The 21,881-nt window shown below is 42.6% G+C and overlaps 1 protein-coding gene across 1 annotated transcript in view; it reads left to right on the top strand.

Annotated features, from left to right (window-relative positions):
- The window catches only part of GAD2 (glutamate decarboxylase 2), a 73,273-nt gene extending 52,704 nt beyond the window's left edge, over positions 1-20,569 (top strand). The window contains exons 12-16 of the mRNA XM_016218656.2: positions 3,427-3,505; positions 6,559-6,708; positions 12,600-12,707; positions 13,048-13,137; positions 20,217-20,569. Of these exons, the coding sequence (XP_016074142.2) occupies positions 3,427-3,505; positions 6,559-6,708; positions 12,600-12,707; positions 13,048-13,137; positions 20,217-20,390 (601 nt within the window). The 3' untranslated portion in view covers positions 20,391-20,569. The remainder of the gene's footprint in view (positions 1-3,426; positions 3,506-6,558; positions 6,709-12,599; positions 12,708-13,047; positions 13,138-20,216) is intronic.
- Positions 20,570-21,881: the final 1,312 nt, after the last annotated feature.

The raw sequence follows: 21,881 nt of genomic DNA on the forward strand, positions 1-21,881 counted from the left end.
ACAAGGCAAGTCTCTACAAATATAAGAAGATTGAAATCATATCAAGCATCTTCTCGGATCACAGTGCCATGAAACTAGAAATCAACCACTATAAAAAAACTCAAAAATATTCAAACACATGGAGGCTAAATAGCATGTTATTAAACAATGAATGGGTTACCGAGGAGATCAAGGAAGAAATCAAACACTTCATGGAAAGTAACAAAAATGAACAGACGACAACACAAAACCTATCGGACACGGCAAAAGCAGTCCTGAGAGGAAAATTCATAGCATTACAGGCCTATCTCAAGAAACAAGAAAAAGATCTAATGAACCATCTAACACAACAACTAAAAGAATTAGAACAAGAACAGTTACCAGTCATTGCCCTCACTCCCGCTCTGAGAGCCAGGGTCTTCGAAATTCAAGTCAGTAGTTGTAGAACCTCTGCCACATGCAAGCCTCACACTAGGCTCAGTGAGGGGACAAGAATGAGTGTGATATGAAGCTTGTTTTGGAGGAGCTTAGACTCTATCAGGGAAGACTGACAGCCAACAGTGGATTAAAATTCAAGGCAGAGAAAGTGAAGGACCAAGAGACAGACAAGCGAGCTGTTTGGGGTGCACCAGGAAAGAATGAGTCTTCCTGATCAGGGGGTGGGCACTGGAGCTTTATCAGGCAGAAGTGGAAGAAGGACATCAAGGTGACGAGCAGGGACATGCAGGTTTGAAATGGTCCTTGGAGAAAGTTCAAATGAGTTGCTTGGAGACTGCGATGGAGCCATGGCAGCTCCTGGGAAGCTAGTGGAGCGTCCACAAGCCCTGCCCAGTGCGCCTTAGGGGAGGGCCCGCCTGCAGAGCCAAGTCAGGCTCAACCCCGAGCTGACAGTCACTCCTGGGGGAGCCACTGTTACGCACGGAGGGGATTCTATTTCTTGGATTGGGGAAAAACAAGGATGAACCCAGGAGGTGGGGAACTACAACGGCAAGGGGCGCTGTCAGGGGACGGGAGAAGACATCACAGGTTTGGGAGCTGGGTGCATGGGAGGAAAATGGTGCGAGGAACTGAGGCACAGAAGATCAGAGGAGAAAGACGAGGTCTGGAAGGGGGGAGGGGCAAGGGAACGAGTTCCTTTGGGGTCTGCCGAGCTTGAGGTGCAAATGAGGGCACAAGGCTGTGTCTGAAAACAGCCATAGGGGACTCAGTGCTCTCCAACTTGTGGAAAATCACAGACACCACGTGTCTGTCTCAATCCCAGGGCAGAACATTTTAAAATAAACCGGAGGCTGTTTTTTATAAATTGCCAACATTTCTACAGTAAATTAAAGCTGCGTCCTTGTGTCACTCTGCCTAGCTTTTTGCCGTCTTCATAAGGCAGCCCCTCTGAAACAGCAGGACAGTGACAGGTAGCTGTGCACCTGGGCACTTTCTAGTCTAAAAAGACGCATTGGCCGCTGCATGGAAATAAACACCTCCGGTCAGAGAAGTGGAGAACCGCTGCTTTCTCCTCCATTCGCGACATTCCTGACGCCGCTGCGTGTCCTCAGGGTGAGGTGTATAGCTGGAGAATATGATAGAAGGGCGGCGTCTATGTACCCAGTGTCACAAAGCTCATAAATGACAGAATTGAAATCAGTAGCAAAAGCCAACCTTATTTAATGCTTATGGTGTGTCAGGCACAGTTCTAAGCACTTTACCCAAGCTACTTACTATTATTCTACTTACAAACAAGGAAATCTAGGCACAGAGAGATTAAGTAACTTGCTCGAGATCACATAGCTGGGAAGTGACAGAACCTGGGAGCAAACACAGACTGTCCGTCTCCCAAGCTGCTGCTGAGAGCCCAGATTCCTGGATTCTGGTCATGAAGTCTTGAGCCCTCTTTCCAGGGGCCATATCCATTTGGCCATGAACTGCCTGTGCTTCTTGCCTCAATTCCAGGCCAGAAGAAGAGCTGGACTATTCACTGATTCAGATAAGATCCCCAGGCCAGTAAGTGTTCTCTCTGACTGGCCGGCTGAGGCTGCCACTCTTCAAATAAACGAACGGGATCTTTCCCAGCTTCTCATCTCTCCTCAAGGTTTTTGCAGCTCTGGGGCCAGGAGCAGAGCAAGCCCAGGTCTGTCGTTCAGCCAGTGGGGCAGCAATCCCCAGCGGGGGTCACGATGGTGCTGCTACTTTCCTCCTCCTGAGTCTGTTTATACCAAGGTCACATTCAAATTCTCAAAAGCTGTGCACAGGGACTCACCTGCCTGATTAAGCACGGAAAGCAAGCAATAGGAACTCAGGGAAGGACAGGGACGGCTGCTTTCCCTGGGAACTGGAGGGGGGGCCTGGAGCAGTGCAGCCGGAGTGAGGGAGAGAAGTTGAATGAAGTCCAGGGAAACTGCAAAGATAAGACTTGGTCTGGGCCTTAAAGCTTAAGTAAGGTTTAGCCGAGTGAAACAAAGGGAGGTGCCATCCCAGGAAGGGAACGTCGCATTAAGAGACCTAGGAGCAAGAGCATGAAATTTCCTGAGAACAGAAGGAGTCCGGTGTGACCGACGTGGGTACAAGAAAGTGAAAGGACACAAGATGGAACGCATAGCCTGGTGCTCGTCCACGCCGGCATCATAGCCATGCCCTGTCTTTTGAATCTGGGCTGGAGGCAGAAGGAACTTGTCAACAATTTAGAAAGAGGAGAGGGCCATAAACAGAGCTAAGAGATAACTTGGAAATTGAGAGTCAGTTAATACAGGACTGCTGTATATAGATTAAAATAATAATAATAGTTATTATTATTAAGAGAATCTGAGTCAGGACGATGGTTTAGGCTTTTCAAATAGCATAAATCCCTGAGCTGAGAATCATGAATACTGATGGGAGAGATTGTATTTCCCCAGTGTGTTGAAACCAAATCGATTGAAAACTGCTGTCAGAGCCATAGCGTCTCTCACCTGCAGTCTGGAAGGATAACTCTGAATTCAAGAAGAAATGGAAGCAGGGGACAAGCTAGGAGCGAGTAGGAAATGACACACTTGAGAAATCTGGTAATCAGCTGAATGAGAAGAAAGAAAAACTGGGTTGGGAAATGGTCAGAATTAAGCAGTGGACTGAGCCGTGGCTCTGAGCCACAGCCACCCGTGGCAGGAGCAGGGGCAGTGGAGACGCACGAGGGCAGTTCCTTCACTTGCCCCGTGCTCTGTCCTTGGTGGCCAAAGGTGGGACCCTGGACCGCATGATTCCGGTCACTCGAAGGGGCTCTCAGACCACCTTGGAAGCCAGATGAAGGCCTCCATGGAAAAGAGAAAAGGGTGTAGATCCACCGGTTCTTTCGCAAATTCATTGCCCTCCTGGAGTCTGAAAAACAGCACCAAGAGCCCCGAAGCTCTGCTGCCCACGCACAGGGCCTTAGAGGCTGAGCTTGCCGCGGATGCCACCTCTTAACGTGATTTGTTTCCCTAGGGCCAACTCCGTGACATGGAATCCACACAAGATGATGGGCGTCCCTTTGCAGTGCTCTGCTCTCCTGGTTAGGGAAGAGGTATGTCCTTGCTGACTGCTGGCTCAGTCCATCTGTGCGGTTTGGTAGAGTAAATGTGTGTAGTGGCCGAACCAGAATGTGGGATGATTTTACAGGCGGGGACAGGGAGTTACATCCAAAAAGGGGAAGTTGTTAATGAGGATAATTGTAAGGTCCTGCTCTTATGCCCTAGTGTAGTCTTCGTTACAATTTGACTGGACAAGATAGTCATGTTTCCCTCTTGGCTAAATTGTTCTACTTATGAAAAAGCCTAGGACGTTAGGTTGTAATCTGTGGGGTCTACAATGGGTCAAGAGAAAATTACTATTCACAAAACATTAATGGGATGAAAGAGTGGAGTGTTAGGATGACGGGGTGGTAGCCCCCACATCCTCTGGTTAAACCACACCTGGAGTGCTTTGCTTATATTGGTGCCAAATAGTCTATGGGAGCCCATCAAGCTAGAGCTTGAATAGTGGAGAACACTTGGTAAGCATGTAAGAAAGGGGGGTTGAAAGAACTAAGGATGTTTTATCGAAAGGAAAGGAGAGGGGAGGGGAGGGGAGGGGAGGGGAGGGGAGGGGAGGGGAGGGGAGGGGAGGGGAGGGGAGGGGAGGGGAGGGGAGGGGAGGGGAGGGGAGGGGAGGGGAGGGGAGGGAAGGGAAGGGAAGGGAAGGGAAGGGAAGGGAAGGGAAGGGAAGGGAAGGGAAGGGAAGGGAAGGGAAGGGAAGGGAAGGGAAGGGAAGGACTGACATGATAGCAGCCTTTACAGTTTAAATGACTCTCAAGTAGAAGATATTTTGTTGTTTTTTTGAGGCTTCAGGGTATTGGGTTAGTAACACTGGGCGATACAGATTTGATGGCAGAATTAGAATACACCATGATTTTAGATCTGAGTTGGGCTCAATAAAAGGAACACTTTTCTAAAAATTAAACTGCCCAAAAAGTAATGAATGCTTTATGAAGAAATAAATTTCTCAGCAGGGGAGGTGATTGAGTGAAGTTGGACAATCACTAATTAGTAAGAGGATAGAAAGGATTCTCTCATTGAGAAGGAAGAGATCAGTGCCTCCAGGGTCCCTTCCAAACCTGTGATGCCGTGGCAGCATTGCCTCCCCGGGCACCGAGGAGTGCCATTCTATGAGACTGCATTACATGTTCTGTGGTGAGACAATTCTCAGTCTTAAAAAAGCTTGCGATACATTGGATTAAAGAGCTAAAAACAAGTTTAATTATTTCTGGGCATATCAGAGACTTTAATATGCTGATATATATTGCAAATATCTGAAAATAAGGGATTTGTGCTATAGAATTTCCTATGCTTAACTGACCCTGAGAATCTCTTCTTCAGCAGCCATTTCACAGCACAGCACCTAGTCACGTATGTAACATAGTTTGGGACATAATGGTTTATAACTTTGTAATGGCCTTCTGGTTCTGCCAGGATATTATCTCACCAAGGCCCTTTATGTGAAAAACAACATAACTTTTTAAAAAAATATATGTTTTTATTGATTTCAGAGAGAGGAAGGGAGAGGGAGAGAGAGCTAGAAACATGGTGAGAGAGAGTCATCAATCGGTTGCCTCCTGCACACCCCCTGCTGGGGATCGAGCCCACAACCCGGGCGTGGGCCCTGAGTGGGAATCGAACCACAATCTCCTCCTGGTTCATGGGTCGATGCTCAACCACTGAGCCGCGCCGGCCAAGCAAAACAACATCACTTTTACTTATCCTTTTGCGCAGTGAGACTGGTGCTCTCCAACCTTTCAGAAGCCATGGCTTTTCCTACCCCAATAGAAGCTGTCTGACCTGCCCACCAATCCACACTCCGGGGTGGCTGCCTTAGGACTGATGGCACCTCTATGCAAGCTTGCAGGGCTGGGGAGGGTTGGTGCCAAGTTTCTGTGACCATGAGACAAAACAGAACCACCTGCAGCCGTTTTCAACTTTATTGGCCAAGTGAATTTTCTTTTTCAAATTCTACATCTTTCTACTGCAATGTTTCAATTATATTGTGTAATTTCCTTTAGTCTCAAAAAAATAACAATGAATTCCACTGAATATGTAGCCTAAACCACAAGCCTGAGCCCCAGTTAAAATCTTAGCTGCATTGCATTTTGTTTTAATTTGGATGATTTTTTCATAAGGGTTCTCACTGCTAACTTCAACTAAATGATCACATTTTCATCTTTTATTCTCTGGTCATGAGTCACAAGAGAAAAAAAATGCCAAAGCTTCTATAAAATCACAATTATGCTGTGGATAATGCAAGAGTCAAAGGATTCCTGTGGTTCGTGACAAACTGAAACGTGGTGGGGTTTCTAATGAGGAGACTGGCAGTGCTGTCTTAGTCAGAGAGCATGATTCATTCACTGTCCTTTGGAAAAGTTCAATCATTTTGCCACCCATTTTCCATAGCAAGCGTAAGGTGCCCAGGCACATTAATAGTCATCAGCAATGAGAATTTCCACTGTAAGTCCCATAAACAACTGAGTATGAAAATGCAGTATAGACGCTCTAACCACTCTTGAGAGAAAGACATGATATTTGATATATTGGTTACTTAAGACATTTCAAAGTAGCAATGTCTTTATTTTTATAGAATCCAGCATATAAAAATGGTAGCAATGAACTATCTTAAAAGCTGTGATTTCCAAAGAGAACTCAACCTTAATAGCTAAATAATAAAGTACTTGAACTAAATATGAATGAAACCCTAGAAGAAACACACTAATAATATTTTACAGAACCAAAGCATTTCCAAAATATTATAATTGCAACAAAACCAGAACATCAGGACACTCTCCCAAAGAATGAACATTACGTTCTGATTGTGATTTTTTTTTAAATGCCTTCTCCAATTACATTCTGGTAACATCTGACCCTGAACCACTGAATTGACAGCACAGGCCATTCTGTCCAGATATTGCTCCCATTTTTTTTCATTTGATTCCTACTGTTTTCTTTCTCTAAGATATTCAACGTCTCTCTCTTTTATTTTTTCTTAATAATTTCCATCACAGTGTAAATCTAATAGTCGATATAGTTTCCTAAGTTTTCTCTTCTCTTCTAGGGACTGATGCAGAGTTGCAACCAGATGCACGCCTCCTACCTCTTCCAGCAAGATAAACATTACGACCTGTCCTACGACACTGGAGACAAGGCCCTGCAGTGCGGACGCCACGTTGATGTCTTTAAGTTATGGCTCATGTGGCGAGCAAAGGTGAGCCCGTGCAGATCAGCTGAGTGTTGACTAAAAACACAAACTATATCTGGTGAGCCTTAGTATGATGTGTTAATAATTGATTTCCAAGTTGAAAATTACTTACCCAAGATTAAGTTTCTGTAATGCTCTGTCTCTCTCCATATCTGCATTCTACCATGGGCAAGAATATAACAAAACCCATCGTGTGTTTTTCTTTTTAAACCAGTTTGCTCTGAATGTTCACTTGTCTAGAAAACAAACCCGTTGCGTTGTGTGGCAGAACACCTGCTGTTTCAGCAGTGTTTTGCTGTTGTTGTCCCCCAGCGCTTGGTTTTCACCCACTGATTGATCACAGGGCAGGTTAATGCAATCTAAAAGCTTATGTGTGGAGAACAGAAAAGGAAAACGCCCATCCTGATAGCTTATCTTTGACATTTCCAAGGGGTAACCTCTGGTTATAAAGCTTTCTTAAAAACTCCAGGCACACCTAGTGACCTCCTTTGTACGGCTTCTCGATTGACCTCAGAATTTAGCTGTGGGTGATCGGCCCTCTCTCAGAAACACAAACTCTGTAAGTAACGGTGCGCAGCACTGGCGGGGCCTCGCTGCAGCCTTCAGAGGGCATCATGTGTGTGTCAGGCTGGAAAGGCTGAAGATTTTATTTTTCATTTTGACCAGACTCCTAACTTAAATGTCACACATCGGTGACTTCCCACCTGGTCTCATTTACCGCCCCCAGGAGGCAATGCCCAGAGCCAGCTGGACGTGCTAGAAAAGCCCGACTGCTAAGAGAGCACATGAGGAAAATTTGACAAAGGGGATGAGAAAGGAGGAATTGGACGGAATCGTCATGCCCTGAGGTCCTATGTGTGCGGGGAAAGGTCCCACAGATTTGGCTCTAAGCTTTGTAAGCAGCCAACACAAACATGTGACAGGTTCAATCCCGTAGGAAAAAGCAGATAATTAGGTCAGTGGGGTGAGACATGCCAGGGTTAGACCACGGAATGGTCTCTTCCTCGGGTCTGTGTAAAGAGGTATGAACCATATCCACAACCCGAGTCCCATATGCTGTTGTTTATAAAATTTTCAAAGTAAACTGAATTGCCTTAAGCAGTTTAGAGAGGTGGATGGCTAACAAGAAAAAGAGGGAGCTTGACAGTCAGACAATAGGGTCCACAATGATTTCATGGACTCCCCTTTAAATCCATCCTTGGGAAAAGGCAGGTTAAATAGAAAGATGCTTCGTGCAGAAATAACCCTAAGATGGTCTCCAGGGATGGCTGGACTACATGTTCTCCAGGCAAGCCTCTGTAATACTATTTACCTGAGCTGAATTTTCTCCCTGTGTTGCTAAGTATTGAGCAGCTACCTGGAGTGAGGCCCCAAGTATGTTGTTGCTCCATAAAGGTGGTGTGATGGGTGAGTTCTCAATCCCTTGACCTGGGCAGGGAGCATCTTTGTCTTTTGAAAGTTGAAAGCCTGACAAGGACAGGCTAGTCTTCATCACCCAACATGAGACTCATTTGGTTGGCAATGACACTTTCATTTGAGGAAAATAAATATATCGAGAATATGAATTATTGGTGTACTCTCAAGCTAGTTAAAAGGAGTGGGCTTTTCATTTCATTAATGGGTGGGAATTACAAAATATCAGCTAGTAACTTGAAAGCTTGATCTCTAAATATTGTTCAGTCCCATCCTTTTTGTCTCCTTTTCCTGTGGTGTTTTTATTAAGGTGATGATCATTAGCCATGTTCACACAAAAATGTTTCTCTCGTGGTTCATCAGTTCCTGCTACCCCTTTCCCATCTGAAGCCTCCTCACCAGCATGGTGCAGCAGTTCAGTTCTTAGAGAAATAACTCGGAGGACATCAGGTGTGAATTAAACAGCAGGAACAAATGAAGCCTGAAATAAAGGCAAAGGATCCAGTTTCGAAAGTGCTGAAATGAAGGCACCAGGAGAGGGGATAAAAAGAGAGAAAAGAACAATCACAGCAGCCACATAACTTATGGACACATGGTCTCTTAATTCCTTGTGCAAAACCCTGAACGTCTAGACATCTAAACAGCAAAAACAGCCATTTGGCTTTCAACTTAAAGCTGGTTGTTTTGTTGTTGTTGTTGTTTACAAAGTGAAGTAATAATAATTATTAAAGTAATAAGCCCAGTTCTACACTCTGGATCAGAGGAGAAGATAATTACCTTCTCACATCAAAAGCTATCTAGTAAAGCCAGCCGTAGAAGGAGAGGTCATCTCTCCTGAGAAGAACCACAGAAGAATGAGCCACGATGTTCTATCTTACATGCCCCCTTGCTGTCAGGAATGAGGCAACAATCTGAAAAGTCAACCATCAGTAAACCCTCTGTTATCAGATATGCCTGGAGAATGCAATGTTCAAGAGAATCCACACTTTTTCCTAAGATAAACCACAGGAAAGATAGCACCATATGTATAAATTACTATCCTTTAATTTGTTAATGACTAATGGAGCTAAATGGACGGATGGCAGCCATCACATTAAGTCCAAGATAACTTGATTAGGCCAGATTTATAAAAATAAAAATAAAAAATTAGCCTCCTGATGTGGGATGCTGGGAGGTGTCTAGCCCACGTGATAATGCATATGCTTGTCATTAGCAAAGGCATTGTGCTTGCCCTCAGCTCTGTTCTTACTGAGTTGAACTTCCATTTTGTCTGCATTTTATTAGCACTTGATGATTATTTTCCATCTTGACAGGTATCTTCAGTGGTAAAAACTTGGTGGTAGAAAAAAGTACTTAAAATTAGTCCCCTTATTTTTAGGCCTGCGGGGATGGCTTAATATGTAATTAATGAGTTTTCACAGTAAATCTCTGTGTTTGTATGTTTATACAAATAGGCAGGTTTCCTTTTAGTTTTCTGTGATTGGCATCCTTCATTGAAACGTAGATGACAGAGGAACTGGCAAATGGCTAAGAACAAAAAGTAACAGGAGAAAACTGTTCAGGGGCCATTGATGACTGCTGGTATCCTTTGCTGAGTGACTGTTCACTTTCTCTCTAAAATACAAATTTATTTTAATAAATAGATATTGAGCAGCTGTTATTGTGCCTGGTGCTGAATGGGATAAAGAGCTATCATTTTCCAGACAGGATATGATAAATGCACAGATAACCGTCACATGAGACGGAATATAAATGGTCCTAAAATAAACACAAGATACAGCTTGAAAAGTTAAAGGATGGAGAGCTCATTCCTAGTTTGAGAGTGAAGAAAGACTTATCAAGAGATGACCTTCAAAATGCGTCTTGAACAGGATGGGTAGAAGAGTAGGATACCAACCAGTAGAGCTGGGAGAAGGACATTCCAGGAAGAAGGTCTAGAAGGGGCTGAAGTGCCTAATATTCTGAGCCTAGTGAAGAGTCTGGGCGACAGAAGGATAATTAGGGAGCGATAGTCCAGATGATGGCAGTAAAGATGGAGCTGACAGCAAGGGATTCAGTCATTTCAGAAGCGGCAGCTCTGCGCCTGAGAGCATTAGACGAAGGTTTTAAGAAGCAGAAAGGAACCATGAGCAGCACTCAGATGTCAGGCCTTCAGACAGCACCAAGGCCGTAGCACAGTGGGAGACCGTGAGATTGTTGAAGAAGATAACACAAACCGCCTTCATCTTCCTGAAATGCTAATTTTGGAGTCAGGTAGGCCTGAGAATCTACATTTTTCACAAGATTAATCTGGTTTTAATACAGAAGGTTCTTCAGAACATTGTAAACACGCTGCCCTAGGGATTAAAAGTTATAGTTCCATTCGTGTATTCATTCATTCAAAAAATATATATTGAGCACCTAATATGTGCCCAGCACTGCTGGTATGAGTGATACAGCAAGGAACAAAAGGAACATAAATATGTACCATTGTGGAGTATATGTTTCAGCCAGGTCAGTCTAAACCAATCCTAAGCGTGGGCAATGAGGGACAAAATAAAACCATCTTTCCCCTGAAGCTCCTTCAACATCACCCTGACACTGGGATCCAGCCTTTCACTTAGAAACACCCATCTGAGTCTTCAGCTCGCTTCACAGTGACTCAGGTTGCGATGATGCTATGCCTGACAAAGCTTTACATGTGCCTTAGTGATTCTCACAATATGAGCTGAGTGGCATCCGATAGTTACTCAACACGAGTTTGATGAATAAATGATTTTTAGATCATCTCCTAAAAGGCTTCAAAACTCTGAAAATAAAATATTGATCTTATTTCCATAAATATCCAACGTGAAAGGAGGGGCCCTAGGCTTGTAAGAGCACACTAGAGTTTCCTGTGTCACTCCCTTTGTATCTGTTGAGCCATCAACTAAAGGGGCAGTCAGACTCCTCCTGCTCACCTCCAGAATGAAGACTAGCAAAGGCCAGAGGATTTCTACTCCCTTTGCAAACACAATCAAACTCATTTTCAAAGCATTCATTTTACCTTACGATGTCTCTGTGTGGGAAATGACACAGGCACCATTCTTCCCACATGACGAGAGAGATCAGCCAAGGTCACACACTGGAGAGGGTCAGAACCATACTGGTCCTGGGCATAGCCTGGATCAGGTGTGTGCAAATTTAAATTCAGCTCTAGACTGATCCAGTTTGAAGAACAACTAACCTCTCTCCTTCCTACCTAGGGTCCATCCCAAGTGGGCCCAAACCTCCAGGTTAGCCTAAACCAATCTTAATTTCTTTGGCACCCACAGATTCATGAAGCACATGGCAGAGGTGTTGGCATGAGCATTCAGGCATCAGCTCAATCCTTCTTTGGGCTCATCAGGAACCAGTCAGCTTCCTTAAACCAATCAGCTAGGCAGCAATCTCCAAAGAAATAGATTTCTAAACCCATGAGATTTTTTTACTGCAACTTGTTCTTAAATATCCATCAGATATTAAATGTCACTGGCCATGCTGGATCCCTCTTTTAGCTAGGATGAGCAGACTGTGGAAACAGGAAAGCAGGCTCATCTTATCTCCATTACAATTGCTCGCTCTAGTTTCGACGTTGGATTGGTCACTGGTAGGCCAGTTCTAAGAGTTCCTGGAATGAGCATTAGCTGTTTTTCTAAGCTCTCCATTAGCATGCCACAAACACTGAAGAAAAGCCATTTTGAAAAGCAATTCCCTAGTGTGGCCTGACGTCAATTAAACAGTTCTAGTCCAAGGCTGTTGTATTGTTTTTCCTAAGTCCAGGCCCTGGGCTTCCAGAGCTGGAGGTTAAAGACCTCTGTGATCTTGCTCGCCCATTACACACTTATCAGTCATTTATCCCCAGAGGAGAAATCTGATGAGCTTTGCATAGTGACAGGCTAAGAGAACATCTGTGTTCCCCTTAAGATTCATTCATTCATGTGTTCAACAAATATTCACTGAGACCTACCCTGTTTGCACTATGTTGGGGGTACATTTTGTAAACAAAAACGAGGCCTGGAAATGACACATGTACATGACGGGCAGAGGCTAAGCAGGCCTCCTGTGGGGTCGGGGCTGGTCTCTGACGATGCCTCTTATCCACAGGAGGAGACTAGCCCGGCCCTCCTGTCATTAATGACTTTCATAATTACCCCTATGAATGGCAGGCACAAATTTCCCCCTTGAGTAATCAAAATAATTGCCTGGGGAATGGAGGCTCTGGGAAAAAAAGGAGTCTCTGTGGAGAGCAGTAATGACAGATGTGAAAGGAAACAAAAACACCTGAGGGGAGAACATTAAAGGAGAAATAATTGCCAGAAAAGCTTTTAGAAACACTGTCTTCTGTTAGGGAAGGTGCGCAGCCGAGCTGAGACAGAGGTGGCAGAAAGATCATCTGTCTCAAGGGGTCACTTGTCCCGCATCTCAGCTTGGCGCTCCCCCCTTTTCTCAGCCTGCCTGAGACTCTTTCTCCTTCTCTTCCTTAGGGGACTTCTGGGTTCGAAGCGCATATTGACAAGTGTTTGGAGCTGGCGGAGTATTTGTACAATATCATAAAAAATCGAGAAGGATACGAAATGGTGTTTGATGGGAAGGTATGTCTTCTGATTTCTACAATCCCAAAATGTTTAATCCATTGCCTGGACATTCTTATCCCTGATATTTTTTTATGTCAGTAATGCACTACCCAGATAAGTGGACCATTACAGAGGAAAAGCACGGATGCCGCGGTAGCTATTCTGAGCTGGAGTAAAAATCAAACGCACAAGAATAACTCTGGATAATGTTGTGAAAGGCAGGCACTTCAAAGGTGGTTACGGATTTAAAAGCAGGATTTGTATTCAGAAGCTGCAGACTAAATAGATTAGAAATGTCCTTGGTATTTTCAAAATTGCCAGTTTGGGCTGAGTGTGAATCTTACTTTCCTCTCTGTAGCCTCAGCATACAAATGTCTGCTTCTGGTATGTTCCTCCGAGTTTGCGTGTCCTGGAAGACAATGAAGAGAGAATGAGCCGCCTCTCAAAAGTAAGTGATACAAGTTCCTCTGATATGGCTGTCGGGGGGTATCTTGGGGCTTTCACGTGTATATCATTTTTATGATATATTCATAGGTGTTTAGGAGAAATCCATCCTCAATCTTGGTGCGTGGACCCACCCCCCTCTGTGGGCTCCTGCACAGCCAGGACGTGCAAAGCGGGTCTGTCCAGTCTTTTAACAGCTGTACCTCCTGGCGGTGGCTGACCGGCCAAGTGAAACTGGCGCTCAGTTACAAGCACAGAAATGATTAGAAAATAAAGCTGCTGCTGATCCTCTTGAGATGCCAAGGTCAAGACTGTCCCATGGGGTCTTTAGAACTGTGGTGACTCCCAGAAGGTAACGGCAGGGAGCAGTGATAACGACCACTGTTCAGTGTGGTGGTCCCAGCTCAGCCCTGAGCCCGCATTGCAGCACCTCTCTCGCAGCCGCCTGCTTCGGGAAGCACTGTTGTCTCTCTGTTCCACTGACGGGGAGCTGGAAGCAAGGGAGAAAAAGTCACTTTCCCAAAATCAAACCCAAGTCTGACCCCAGAGCGTGAGAGCTTGTGCTGTAAACCCTACTGTGGCCAGTAAGACCCCCTTTCTTCTCTCTCTCCTGCTCCCATCATTACACACAAGTGAAATCTGGTTTATTATGTATGCCGAAGAGAACCTTGACGGGAGGGAAATGCAGGGGCCCATTTCCCACGGCGTTGGAAGAATGGGAAACTAGGGATGAGCCTGTGTATTTGGATCTCAAAGGGTTGGTGGGTTGGCTGGTTGGCTGGCTGTTTGCTTGGTTGCTTGGTTGGTTAGTTTTCCATTTTCCACAAAGGAGCAGACCTCCTCCAGGCACTGCCCAGAACAGGGAAGGCCCTCTCCCTGACTGCTAAAGAGCTGGGCTGCCTCGCTTACCTTCCCAAACATTTTATTTCCTTCTATTCAAATGAAGAACAGGGTTTTATGTGGGGTTTAAAACCTCCAGAAAAGCTTATAAATGTTAACTCCTGTCCTTAAGGACCTAGATAGAATAAAACTTACACATAGTCGAGGTCCTTAAATCAAGCCTTCTAATTAGAGCTTTGGTTTGCATCCCTGGCTACACATTAGAATTATCCCAAAGCTTTATAAAAAATAATGGTGACCAGGTCTTTACCCCAAGATTTTCATTCAGTTTGTTTTGAATGGGCTTGGGGATAGTTCTAAAAGTTCTCCAGGTGATTTCTATGTAAAACCCAGGCTGAGAGCCAGTGAACTACAGGAACAGTGCAGGAAACTTCTAGAGCAGGGACCCATGGGTGCATGTGTCTGGGGTGGGAGGGATCTTGGTCTTGTTTGTAGGTTTAGGGAAGGTGGTTCATTCCAGGAAATTAAGCCCAAGGGCATAAAGGAGTGAGGATGGGTTCATATTGGAGAAAATTATAGGTTCGAGGCAGAGGGAGCGCTGCTGTCATTTGAGAGAAAAGAATTCTTTTTTTTCTGGAACTTTTATGGTGGTTTCTCCATGGTATACATTATCTTAACAATTTTATTTAACAAGTTAGTTAGAAATTTAATATTTCTGTTTTTAGCGGCTTTCAGTTCTTTAATTCTCTGACCAGACAGATAATGAATGGAGTAGTTTGGCTGATTCCATTTGTTAAATTGATTTATTACTGCTGGGCTGAGGGATGGATCAAGATGGGACTACAAAACAGAAAGGGTTTTTCATCATTTTTTGAGCTAAAGTCAACTCTGAGTTCCACAGTTAAATACAATTCTCTTCAAATACCTCTTAGATTTAGCACATCACATAAACTGTAATGGAATGGAGATTATTTCTTGGGAGCAGCCATTAGAATATTAGTAAGTTGTTTTCATACTGTAGATAAATCAAATTGAAAGTCTCCTGGGATTGCAAAATGAATTCTCCTAATTTTTCCTCTCCTGTGACTCCATTCTCCTGACTGTAATAGAGAGAATTCAGCAATTCAGAATTGGAAATCAAAATAGAACCACATAAATATCAAGGTTAAGTTTTGTTTATTTATGTCAATAATTTTTCAGAAAAGTTTTTCATTAAGTACAAAGCCCTTAAACTGTCATGTCCAGGGACCAGTAAAATCTTCACACACACAAACACACACAATCCCAGAAATAAAAGCGCTGAGATGAAATAAATCATCTGCATTATCCAATATGGTAGTAATAGCCACATGTGGCTATTTAAATTTAAATCAACTGAAATTAAATTCAACCAGAAATTTACTTCTTCAGTCATACTAGCCACATGCCAAGTGCTCAGTTTGTGACTAGTGGTTATCACCTCAGATGGTTCAAATAGAGAACATCTCCATGAGTACAGAACGCTTTCTTGGTCAGCGCTGATATAGACCCCAAATGGGGAGGAATGGGGAGTCTTCTGTGTGGTGTGGGGCAAACAAGAAAATGAGGTTAGCACTGGCTGATGTGGCTCAGATCAGAGCATCTGCCCTCAGCCTGAAGAGGTTGCAGGTTCGATTCTCAGTCAAGGGCACATACCTGGGTTGCAGGTTTGATCCCGGCCCTGACCGGTGCACGTGGGAGACAACCAATGGATGTGTCTCTCTCACATCGGTGTTTTCTCTCTCTCTCTCTCTCCTCCTTCTCTCCCTCCCTTCTACTCATTCTCTCTAAAAATCAATGGGGAAAAGATATCCTTGGGAGAGGATTAACAACACAAAAAGAAAATTAAATTAAATTACTTGGTTTAGCATACAATAGGCACTCAAAAGTGTTGAGCTAAAGTGCTATTTGCATCTTCCAGAACAGGGAAGGGAAACAACACTGAGGAAACCTACTAGTGAATCATAGGCCTTGTCTCAGTCCACCTGCTGGCTTGGGGATCGATATCTAGGTGACAACTGGTTATTACTAAAACAGGCATAAGTCACAGTTTCATGAGGGAGGTAAAGGTGAGAATCTGGTGGGTGTGTTTCCTGCTGCCCAGTCAGGACTGTGACTGTGCAAGTGACATATTGTCACTGAGGCAAGGTGGGCATGAGGGCCTGGGCGCTATGGGGACATGATCACATGCCTTGGACACAGGCAAGGGGCAGCAGGTAGGCTCCGTTTGCAGGCAGTTATCAGATAAGAATCCAAAGGCTGCATATTGATTACTGCTTGTGTTTCTAATTCTTTTTCATCATCATCTTCTTCTTGTATTTTAATTTTCATTACGTTTGATCATTACCTGCATCTTTTCTATCAGCTTTTCTAGTCCTACACTGATTGGCTTACTTTCAAAAGATCAACTTTGGATTTAAAAGTAAATTTGTAAAGAAGTACTTTGGTCTCATATTTGACGTGACTCTTCTATTATTAAATGTAGTGGGGAATTTAATTTGTGAGATTTTAACATTATAGAATGTCGTATTAATCGTTATTCTAGTTCATTTTCCAAAATTTCACTCATACTTCCAAAATTTAAAAACAAAAAGGTTTTATAATACACACTGAAAAATACATTTCTGTGACAGCATGTGAGGTTATTTCATGACGCTTTAATCTGAGCTCTCTTTGGGGAAAGAAAAAATGTGGATTCAAATTATGAAAGAGTCCCCTGGTTATTGTTTTCTAAAAGATTGAAAAAGCTAGTGGCACATAAGAGAAAATAATACCCTAAAACTTTTAAGGCAGCTCCAAAGAGCTCTTGCTGATTAGGCCCTTAGTGAATTCTTCAACATGCAGCCCCTCTCTTTCTCGACTGTTTCTTTATTCAGCAAACCCAAAAATGTCACACACACACACACACACACACACTCCTTGAAATAAGTGAAAACTCTAAATATTCATCAGAATTGTAAGAATTGTATTTTTCTTAACTTGCAATTAGTAATTACATAATGAAGTAGATGTTCCATGTTCCTGCTAATTTTAGTTCATCAGCATTGACTGGAAACAACTAAAAGTCACATGTATTTAGACAGCTGTGATTTCTGCCAACCCAGCTAGCTTCAAGAACTGGAGGGATTCAGTCTTATTTTATGCCAAAGTCTGTTTGGGAGAATGGCTGTTACCATTAACCTTTTGACCTTTGATTTGCATTTATCTGAAAAATTAGAGTTGGTTGTTCATGATACCTAGTGCCATTCCTGTATGTTTTCCTTGTATTGCCCATGCAAACTAAATCAGGGTTTAATTCACTGAGTAAAGCATAGTCATTGTTTTATCACTTCTAAAAAGCAAGCATAATTGTTGCACAGGTAAAACTAAGGAATAGTGCCTGGCCGGCGTGGCTCAGCAGTTGAGCATTGGTCATGATTCAGGAGATCTCGGTTCAATTCCCCGTCAGGGCACATGCCCGGTTTGTAGACTCGGTCCCTGGTTGGGGGGCGTGCAGCAGGCAGCCAATCAGTGACCCTCTCATCATTGATGTTTGTATCTCTCTCTCCCCCTCCTTTCCTCTCTCTGAAATCAATAAGTATATATTTTAAAAAACGCAAAAAACTAAGGAATAGTTATGTGATTTTTTCCTTAAGTTCCTGCAGATGCATGGATTTGGAATTCCTTTTCTAATTTGGGACTTCTCTTCCCAAGAACATACTGACTTGCCCTGCCTCCTAGCACAAAGTAATGAATTTCATGTCCTTAGGTTAGAATATTCTAGTAGATCCATTTTCAGAACTTAATCCTAGACTTTAGATATTTAAATTCTAATTTATATTTATTCCTTGCGATGAGCCCAGTGCTATGGAGATAGCCTTAATCTTTTAAGTGAAAGAAGGCTCAACCCCACAGAAATATCCATCTTTATATTACCTCCCTATGGTATAGGGAAGGGGTGAGAAGGGACTTAGAAATTTGTTAATATAGAATCAGAAAACTCAGTGCTGGAACCATCTCCACATTTTTAGATGAGGAAATTAGGTTTAGGATGTGAAGTGAAGGTGAAATGAGGGTGAAAGGAAGTCTGTCTTTGTCTTTGTCTTTGGTAATGAAGGACAGCAGAGTTTGCCACCCCAAAATATGCTTGTGAGAATACTGGTTATTTTAAGCTGGTTTTTAACAAACAAAAGATTCAGAAAGAACCTTTGACCTTCCCTCTTTACCTGCCTAAAGGAATTTAGATAGAGAACCTGCTCCGGAAAGGGAGAGATCATCACAGATAACTATAGTTTAATTTCAAATAAGTGTGCTAGACACGGAGAAACCTAGCAAGGTCCCTTTGATCAAAGTCTTCTCTTGTTAAAGATGGCCCAGCAAACATTTATTTGCCAAGCTTTTGCTTTTCCATCTTCATGTAGATTGCGATCCTACCCTTTGATGTTCCAAACCACAACCCACCTCCTCTTCTCCTTAGCTCAAGATGGCATATAAGCCCTTAACTGCCCAGTCTGTCCGTGGGTCTCATTCTTATGGCACCTGTAAAATAAACTTTGGACATTTTCTCCTGTTAACCTGTGTTTATTAAACTTGATTATTAATCCAGCTAGAAGAATTTAGAAGGTGGGAGGAAAACTATTTTTTGTGCCCCCAGTTTCTAACAAATCATTAAGCCTGATGGGAACCATGTTAATTTTGTGAATTGAGTACTTTGAAGATGAAAACCTCATTGTAAATCAATGATCATTTATGTATTGGTATTGAAAAGTGGTATGTTCATAACAGCATTCCATTTGAATCTAACTACCCTTCATTTCAGATGGATTCAACTGTGATATAAGGCATGGTCCCTATTTTGAACCGAGTTGTTGACTATGTATATCCAAAATGAGTCTATAGTGTTCCTAACATCTACCATTCCTGCTAACATGTTTGCAGCAATAAACTTAAAAGGTCAGATGTTATATTTATAGACTCCAATGATAAAATATCATTGGACTGATCATACATACAGTTAGACATAATTTAAATGCATGCCATTATAGTCAATAAGAACTCAGGAATCCTTCAATAGGCACCCAGCACCACCAGTAAACAAAAGAAGTGAAAGGCTCTCCTGCCCTCCAGGAGCTTGTGGGTGATGTTATAAGTTCATAACATCACGTAAATAAAAATAAATACATTAATCAGAGATGAAATGTATTTTCTCATAAGAGGACAATTGGAAATTAGAATATAGTCATAATCTACGGGTCATATATTTATGACTTAAAAGAGAGAAGATGCTAGTGGACTAGAAGAATCAGGAAGGGGTTCATAGCAGTTGTAGGACAGCAGCGGAGCCTTGGAGTGTGTGCTGAACATGAACCATAAAAGAAAAAGGGATTGTAAACAAAGAGAACAAGTGTGACATGGCAAGTGTGAGGGTAAGTGAGACGGGATAAAAATATGTGATACACTCAAGGGGTATTCGATAGCTCTTGTCAGAGTTGAAGGTTTATTTTGATGAGCACTGGAAGATGAGTCCTCAGAGCTGGGTGACAAAGGCCTTTGTGCTGAGTGAAAGAGTGACTTTAATTTCATACACAATAGAGGACTGCTGGCACTGTAGTCACCAGCCTGGCATACATGTAGAAAAACCTCCTCTGTGATCCACTTCTGTAATGTTAAGTCCTTACGGGTTCAACTTTTTGCCTCAGCTGATTCTTCATCATTATTAAGAAACATATTTCAAAACACCTTATAAACTGAGGCAATGCAAAAGGGGAAGGAAAAGGAACTAGAAAGCCTTAGAGTCTCAAAAGTCTGCTTATTTTCATACATCACTTGATGTTGAGGCTTACCTCTTGGTAACCATTCTCTGAACAATGTTTTATTTCCAATGTTTCTATATATACAGAGGGGGGAAAATACCCTCCCCCATATGTTGTATTGCTAAAGTATTTCACCAACACCAGATTCTTCTCATTCTCCCAAAACACTGACTAGAAAGTCAAGAAAAAGGTGGCAAGCACTTAATAGCCTACCATTTATTATTCCTCTTACCACCTTTAAGATCTTGGATGTATTGATCTGCTCCAGCCCTCCAATCCCAAGAAAACTTGGAGGCAATTCCTTGAAGGAAAAACAAAGAGGATTCTAATTGTTGAGTTAAAAACTAAAAATGCTACTTGATAGCAGGCTATGTGACCAAGGGGAGAGTCCCCGGGAGAAACAGTCACCATATGGATCTGGTCTCTCGCACAGGTGGCTCCGGCGATTAAAGCCAGGATGATGGAGTACGGGACCACGATGGTCAGCTACCAGCCCTTGGGGGACAAGGTCAACTTCTTCCGCATGGTCATTTCAAATCCCGCCGCAACTCACCAAGACATTGACTTCCTGATTGAAGAAATTGAGCGCCTGGGACAAGATTTATAAGAAGCTACCCGCTAAGCTGTTTCAGTTCTCTAGGTAGACAATTAAGTTGTCACAACCCGTGTGAATGTATTTGTAGTCTGTTTCAAAGTAAATCTATTTCTATATTGTGGTGTCAAAGTAGAAGTACAGTTTAAAAAATTTAAAAAAAAACCACACACAAAAAAACATTGCTCCTTTTAAAAACCCTTTCTTAAGTTTAGAATACCTCTCTGATAATTAGTGACAAAGGCTGTGTTCTAATCCATAAGGAAAAGCTTAAGGTTGTTATAAATACTTCTCTTACTTTTAATATAGTATGCAAATCAGATTTTATTTTCCTTCAGAGTAGTAGGATTGAATCGTGCCAAATTGCCCCTGAATCGTAAGAGGTTCTTTGGGGTGCAGTAAAAAGGATAAGTAAATATAAAATGTATGTTGACAACAACAACTCTTGCCTTTTTCATAGTGTTAGGAAAAAAATTTCTAATTTACCTATGGCAACATTTCAAATGTATTTAAATACATATAATTTTACAAAAGGAAAATATATATATAATGTATTAAAAAGAAATCCTATTTTGTAACGTATAGATTTTTATTTTCTATGGGTTATACAAACTGCAGGGGCAGATATAAAAACTAAGCCAGATTTTTTGTTTTCTTTCTTTTCACGGAGGCACAATATTCTGAAACGTAGGCCCACGAAATTCTTAAAAAGGTATGATGCTTTCTTTCATTCATGTTATGGCTTATCACATCTCTAAAGTCAGTATTATAAAACAAACACAAAATAATACTGCAAGTTCCCTAAGATAACTGATCAAATCAACAGTTGAGACTCTCTTCCCATTTAAAAATGTTTTCCACCCAGTGGACCCTTTGCAGACCCACTGGGTGAGCATGACAAGCGAGCTTCACCCTGGGCCAAGTTAGGGTGACCGTCTCTATTCTGCCTTCCAGGTCAGCCTGTTTTGAACAAAAGGTTGATGCTGCTTCTTGAGGTATCTTCCCAAACCATATTCTTTTATTATTAGGTCATTTGGATTAACTAGAGAAAGATAAAAATAAAATCTAATCAGCCCGAGCAAAGAGGAACGAAGCACACTCCCGAATGTGGTGAGCCCAGAAAATTAAAGTCAGCCTCGGGAGAAGAGATCTCTGTGTGAGAGCAATGGTGTCATCCGGACGCCGTGTTGTCACTGTCCAGGAAGGAGTCATTTACTGCCTGGGTAATTGTTTAGTCCCATTTTCTCCCATTCCTACTCACAGAAGTCTCCCCTACTAGGCTCCCCATCGCTGGGATCCCAAATCATTAATTTCTACTCCATGGGTGGTTATTTTTTCTCTCTTGAAAAGAGCTTTTCACCCAGGATTTTGAGATAGTATCTTAAGACCTTCTTTTCTCTATTTCCCATCAAGATCCAAAGTGACCAGATTATGTAGAGATTAAGATCCTCAGAATTCAAAACGCTATTTGAACAACATCTGCCCCTGAAAACCTGATGGAGTGAC

Source organism: Miniopterus natalensis, chromosome 1, assembly GCF_054644295.1.
Source record: "Miniopterus natalensis isolate mMinNat1 chromosome 1, mMinNat1.hap1, whole genome shotgun sequence".
Taxonomy (NCBI): Eukaryota; Metazoa; Chordata; class Mammalia; order Chiroptera; family Miniopteridae; genus Miniopterus; species Miniopterus natalensis.